General features: G+C 31.2%; 1 protein-coding gene across 1 annotated transcript; it reads right to left on the bottom strand.

The window, feature by feature from the left end:
* Positions 1-222: 222 nt before the first annotated feature.
* LOC114423069 (scopoletin 8-hydroxylase-like) lies at positions 223-3,876 on the bottom strand. The gene is made up of 3 exons (XM_028389682.1): positions 3,295-3,876; positions 1,974-2,316; positions 223-652 (listed from the first exon to the last, which is right to left on the bottom strand). Exons 1-3 carry the CDS (start codon positions 3,795-3,797, stop codon positions 398-400), a joined length of 1,101 nt encoding a protein of 366 aa, XP_028245483.1. The 5' UTR covers positions 3,798-3,876; the 3' UTR covers positions 223-397.
* Between the last annotated feature and the right edge of the window lie 3,148 nt (positions 3,877-7,024).

The following is a 7,024-nucleotide window of genomic DNA, read 5'->3' as shown; positions in this document are numbered from 1 at the left end:
CAATTAATACCTTGATGACTTTTTTTTTCTTCTTTTATGAAGTCTCTTACTTTGGAGTACTTTTACTCATAACAAACATTTTTACGATAAAAGATACAAGTAAAAATAAGAAGACTCACTTAGTAATTAAGTAAAAAAGAAACGAAACTACCATGAGTTATTTTTTGGTTACCCAAGGGCAGGTTTGGATTTTGAAGCGTGTTTTCAATTTCAACCGATGTGTGATGTTAAATGTTATACGTATTTGTGTTTGATCTGCATATACCGTTTGCAGAAAGAGAAAGATAGCAAATGATTATACATAATCTTTTGAACTCATTATTATCAAATATTACTGAATATGTAACATGAAATGAAAAGGAAACAAAAATTTCATAGTTCTTATTCTTTATATTAGTTAGGCAGAGTTGATCCTTGCAAAATCAATAATCTTCTTCTTTCCTTCATGAGCATTTCCAAAGTACTTGTTCATGTAATCCTGCATTAGAACTTCCCTGTATCGAGCAAACCCAACATTCTTCACTGCCTCTGGAAATGGGCCAATCCTCTCTGTAGCTATAGGCAGAATAAATAATGGAACTGATACCCTGGCTCTGGTGCTAGTTGTTGTTGTTCGGTGTTCAGCACTCTTGTACTTCCCATTGCTCAGTATCTAATTATACATGTGAGACATTCAGGTTATAAAAAAGAGTTATTATAGGACATTAATATATGCTCACGATTTTAATTTTGATACAGTTTCTTTTAGAAGAATTTTGATACAGTTAATAAAGGAGTTCTTAGAACTTTGGTTCGGGTTTAACTAATTAAATCCTACTTATATACTTTAATGGAAATTTCTAAACATACTCCCTATCTCCTCTACTAAATGCACAACACTTATGAAATTTTATTTTTTTTTCTTTCACAAAATTACCCAATTTTGAAAACTAAATTCCAAAAAATATAAAAATTTTAACTTTTGGAAACTACTTTCTGAATTTTTATGATGCTTTCTGGGAACTACTTCCTAGAAATGTTATAACGCTTTTCAGAATTAACTTCATCTTGGTGTACTATAGGGAGGGATTCATCCGATATGGTGGTGTATTTGGAGGAATTGATTGCACTGAAAGTGAAAGGGTAAAAGTAGATTTTGGCGCCAAAGTCGATAAAGCGAAAGGGGTTGAGGACTGTGCAACACATGCGACAACAAAGAGGTGCATAGGGGAGGAATGGAATCGAGGGGGAGTGTAGCTAGAGGGGAGACTCTTAGACAATGATGTTTAGGAAGTCCTTCTTGTATTTTTTGACAAATCCATAAAATCCTTATTTTTGTTTTAGGAAAGCAAATTATGAAAAATGTTATAATTTAGTTTAGATTTAATTCAATTTTACAAAAATCGACTGACTTATAAATTGAAAATTATTCTTTATTTGTATATTATAATTTAATTATGTCATTAGTCGATATGAGATTTTTAACAAGAATACTGACAATATTATCAACATATTATTATTAGTTAGGATTTATCAAAATAACTATAAAATTAAAAGGGGAACTCAATTAAGTGAGAAGTGAGATCAACTAATTTTTTATGTTATTAGATTTCTCCTATTGGTATTTATAATTTTACATTATCAACTAGTTAAATAACACCCCCTAAATATATAACTCTTAATTAAGATAATTATCATTAGTGACTTTCGTATAACAATCCAAAATCTGTTGAAAGTATAAAAAATCGTTATAATCATAACATCAGTATATATATTCCAACTAAATTCTATTTTCATTAGTTCTATATCTTGAGAAAATGATATCACCATATATTGAGAACTACTTAGGCGCTACAACATCAAAGGACACTTATATTAATTGAAAGCTTTTGAAATTGATGAGTTATAATTAGTCGCCAATCAAAAAGTGGATTTTAACTTAAAAATTGAGTTATTTACTTGAATATATCTTAGATTTCAAAGTTATATCAAACCTGTAAAATGTCACCAATATTGATGACTAGGGCTCCGGGGATAGGTGGAATTAATAACCACTCTTCTTTTCCAGCATCATTGTCTTCTTCCATTTTGACATATAAACCTCCAATTTCATCTTGGAGCAACACTGTAATAGTTCCCAAGTCTGAGTGGCGCCCTAGTCCTACTGTGAGCTCTGGATTTGGACATGGTGGGTAGTAGTTAAAGTTAACTACCTTATCACCCATAATTTGTTCAGTTTTTGAGTCATCTATTGTTACCCCAAGGTTACGTATCAAGATTTCCACGATGCCTCTAACCATCTTGGATGATAATTTCAAATACTCAAGCACTAGTTCCCTGAAATATACAAAGAGATTGTTTAGACCAAAACATGCATGGTATTGTAGAAACTGTTGTAATTTAGAGTGCGATTATTTAATTTTTCCCCCTTAAGAAAACATTTTTAAAATATGTTTGAAATGTCTCAATAAGTTTTTTTTTTCTTTTAATGAAATAAAAATCCAAAAAAGTCTAATTGTAGATTTTGATTTATTTATTTTTATAAAAAAAAAACTAATTGTTTTTTTAGGAGACTAATTGTTGGTTCGATTGGTTGAAGAAAATATTTTATTATTTTTATTTCTGTTTTCATAAGTAATTATAAAAATGTTACTGTACTTTGTTTTCATTCCTTTTACTATTTTCAAGATTTTAAGCGGAGAAAGGGGAAAACAAAATATTATTATTTGCATGCTTTATTATATAATTTCTTAAAAAATAGTACTATATAAGTATTACTTGAAAATAAGAATGAAAATAGAAAATAATTCATGCCAAATAAACCACTTTTTAATTTTATTAAATGAAAATTCTTTTCTTCAAGGTTAATTAAATAAACAATCTCTTTCTTAACATTCTCAAGCATGACAATAAGTTATTCAAATATTTGATGAGTTGAGAAGTATTTAGAAATTATAGCACACTCTAAGTCTCTAGCACGATTCCTTTATATACTTTTTTATTACCAGTTAAAATATAAAAAATTATAAAATTACAAATGAAACTCAATAAATAAAAAGTGAAATATATTAAATTTTGTGATTTCTAATAAATTGTTTTCTAGAGGATGGCAGTATATTGATAGAGTAGTATGAACCACAAATATTTTTCTCAGATTACTAATGTAATTATATATTAAGACTCAAACTTAAGACTTCTATTTAATTTGGAATAACCTTACATGAACGTTGATCATCGGTTGCTATTATTTTTCTAACGTTTGATATAATAAAAGGGTATAATCTAGATAAAGATGCTACACAAGGTCTTGCGTACCTGCACAGATTAGGCCAATACTGAAGAGCTTCTTCGTCACTTCTATATATCATACTGATATAGTCCTTCCATTCCCATGTCTTCTCTTTCTCAGGTACAAAGCTAGTCGCAAGTCTTGTGACTGGCCCTGCTGGGCTAACTCCGGCGCGGTACAAAGTTTTCTTCTCTAGTGGCAAGCTGAAAAATTTGTGAGCTGTATGTTTAAGTGATTCCAATAACTCCAAAGGCACACCATGGTTCACCACCTGAAAGAAGCCAAGAGTCTCAGCTGCTCTAACAATCTCATCCACCACTTTCTCATGCTCTAACCCATTGAGCTTTGACAAGTCAATGGGTGGAGCATCACATGTCCTTGATTCTTGCTTGTTGATTCGCTCCTCGGGGGGTTGTATGTACCTATCTGGCACCTCTGGTAAACCTAAGTCTGACACACCCTTCACACCATTGCCCTCTCTAACCACAAAGTCATACAGGGAATTTGAAGTGTTGAAACTTAGAGCCATGACTAATTGAAGTTTGCTTATGGCTTATGCTAGTGTGAGATATATTAGGGACATTGCTGTGGTCCAGTGCCAATGGCTTAGTACTTATATATTATATGCTTCTCTGAATAAAGAAAAATCATTATATGTCCCACAATTGTTGCTTCAAGGTTTGCACAAGTTTTTTTATTAAATTAAAAAGCCGGCTACATAATTTAAAAAGGCAATCATATATTAGACGGTAGTATATTTTATGTAACACATAACTAACATGTCTATAGGATTGATGCAGTAGTATAGGGTCTCAATGTGTTCACACATGAAAAAATTATAGTGAAAAAATTATGTTTGATTTCATCTGTATATAAAATTTTGTAAAATCAATAATAATTATGTATCGCAATTAAAATTAATCTCTATCTCGATAAGTTGGATGTCACTGACCCATGTAACTATTAAATGCTGAACTTTGGAATGATGCAGAATTCCCGATTAATAAAAACAAAGGCAATAAACAAAATAAAAAATTCAAGTTTTACTTAAATAGGTTTGCAATCATGTAGAAAGGCTTATTTTTTGCATACTTGGAACTTGGAATTATCGAAAAGTCAATTCTCATGGCGATCGAAATCATGCAGATAAGTAGGCTTAACAAAAGAATCAAAACATGAGTTTGGAGATTTTTCCTACTTTATATGTTGTAGTATCATTTCCTTATTGTAAAATTATCTGTAAGAATAAAAAAAGAGAAAAAAATAACAAGGACACAAAACTCTTTCAAAATAAATTGCAACTTTTACAAAATCAATGAGAAGTGTTTGAAGGAATAGAATATAAGCGTTCTTTAATTTCTGCCACATCCAATTATATGTCATCTTAAATCTTTTAGAGAGAGAATATGGACCCTAGTTCTGGATAATTTCACTCCATGGAATCAAATTTTGCTTCCTATGGATTTTAATGGTTGACTTAAAGTGATTGGCCTATGAGTGCTGAAAAGGTCTATGATTCTCACGTATGACAAATGGAAACCGATAGCATATATATATATATATATATATATATATATATATATAACAAATTAGATTTGATCAACCTAAAGACCAAGACAAAGGTGTGTGACAACTATAAAGAAGATAACTTGCCTGTGTGATCCTGATGGAGACCTTGGGGATACGGTTATAATAGAAGGGCCAATAATGCTAGACACAAATTATGGAGAGTCTTCTACTCCAGGAAAAAGAAAAAGAGTGATGAGTGAGTGAAGGGTGAGTTGGCAGTTAATTGAGAGGCACTGGCAGGTAAAACAAATGCTACAGACAAGGATCATTAGGCTTATTTTCGGAAGAAATTATTAAGTCATATAGGATTATCAAGTCATTTATGATTTTGACTAATAAGTATTACGTAAATAATTTAATATTTTAAATTAATTTAAATTCCTTAAATTAAGGGATAATAAAATTATTTTTTATTAAATAGTTACTAAATTAATTTTGTTATTGTGTTTCATGATTATTGACAAAAATTACAAATAATATGGTGATTCTGGATTACGTAATAATTTCTCCAGTGAAGTTTTTGTTGACTATAGACCTTCCTTAAACAGGGCTACTATGTATTCTAAATAACTATCATGTACCTATTGTTGATGACCTCTTACATGAACTCTATGGAAGTAACAATTTTTCGAAGATGGATTCGAAATCTGGCTATCATCAAATCTAAATATGTGAGGACGACATCTCGAAAACAACTTTTCCGATCAAACAACGGACATCAATTATGAGTTTATGATATATGAATGACTTATTTTGACTTTTATTTACAAAGGTATGTGCTCGTGCTTTTTTATGACATTCTAATTTGTAGTCCAAATTGACAAATGCGCATTTGCTGCATCTTGAATCTGTTAATCAAGAAGTTTTGCTCCAACACTAAATTGAGGCAAATAAGAAGAAATCAGTTGAATACTTGGAACATATCATTTCTGGTCAAGCTGTCAAGGAGTGGTTGTTGATCCTGCAAAAGTTCAAGCTATATATTGGCCTGGTTAACTTAGTACCTAAATTTGCTAAGGGTGTGTGTGAATTTCATGGCATGATGGGTTATTACACAAAAAATCATGGTGGGCTATAGAAACTATGTCTTCCTCCCTTATCACTTCGACAAGCATAGATTTGGAGTTTGCTTTCAATTTCAACAGAAGTAACATTAAATGTTCTGTGATTGTTTTTTTTTTTTTGTCAGCAAAATAAAACATGGGTACAAGGGACACCCAATCCCTTTGATCTGCTTACATATTGTAGAAAGAGGAAGATAAGGCAAATGATATATAGCCTTAAATTCATTATTATCATATACTACTGACGATTCATGTTACATGAAATGTAAAGGAAACAAAAGTTTCCTAGTTCTTGTTCTTTATACTAGTTAGGCAGAGTTGATCCTTGCAAAATCAAGTGACTTCTTTCCATCAAGAGCATTCGCTGAGTAGTTTTTCATGTAATCTTTGATCTAGTGAGACCTCGAGCCTACCTATCAAGATTTTCACAATGTCTCTAACCAACTTGCAAGATAACTTCAAATACCCAAGTGCTACTTCACTGAAAATATAGAAAGAAATTAAATACTTTAGACCAATACATGGTATTGTGGACCAACATTAAGTTGGTTCAAGTGGAACTGGACTGAAATTCCTTAAGTAAGGTATCAATTCGAGTCTTTTACATGGAAAGATTATGATTGGAGGGAAAACCCTACTAAGGACCTATTTGAGTAAAATTCTTCAAAAGTACTTATTAGTCAACAGTGTAAAAACAATTATACTGACACTGCAGTACAAGTTTATTAAGCTTGTAAATCATTCAAATGTATGATACATTGAGGGGGTAATATAGGGAGAGAGTAGAGCAGAAGTGAGGTCTTACTTGCATTAATTAGGCCAATATTGAAAAGCTTCGTCATCACTACTATATACCATACTGATATAGATTTTCCATTCCAAGGCCTTCTCTTTCTCGGGCACAAAACTAGTCCCATATTTTACCTTATGGCTTGGGCTCACCCCAGTGCAGCAAAAATATATAACTAGTTGATTTGGATTTAAATTTGATTAATTTGTTTGAGCAAATAATATTTAAACATAAGATTTCGCTTGATTAATAACAAGTTCTCAAGTATCTTCAATTAGTTTGTATAAAAGACACTAAACTACTGATCATGAGTAATTTTGTGGTTACCCAAGT

Source organism: Glycine soja, chromosome 8 (genome assembly GCF_004193775.1).
Source record: "Glycine soja cultivar W05 chromosome 8, ASM419377v2, whole genome shotgun sequence".
NCBI lineage: Eukaryota > Viridiplantae > Streptophyta > Magnoliopsida > Fabales > Fabaceae > Glycine > Glycine soja.
Note: the sequence above shows the minus strand (reverse complement) of the source record. Positions and strands in the feature narration are given on the sequence as shown.

Coding starts and splice junctions, on each gene's coding strand:
- LOC114423069 (XM_028389682.1), bottom strand. CDS start 3,797: ATGGCTCTAAGTTTCAACACTTCAAATTCCCTGTATGACTTTGTGGTT. Junction 2,317..3,294: donor TATTGGCCTAATCTGTGCAG/GTACGCAAGACC, acceptor TGTATATTTCAG/GGAACTAGTGCTTGAGTATT. Junction 653..1,973: donor ATATTGGTGACATTTTACAG/GTTTGATATAAC, acceptor ATGTATAATTAG/ATACTGAGCAATGGGAAGTA.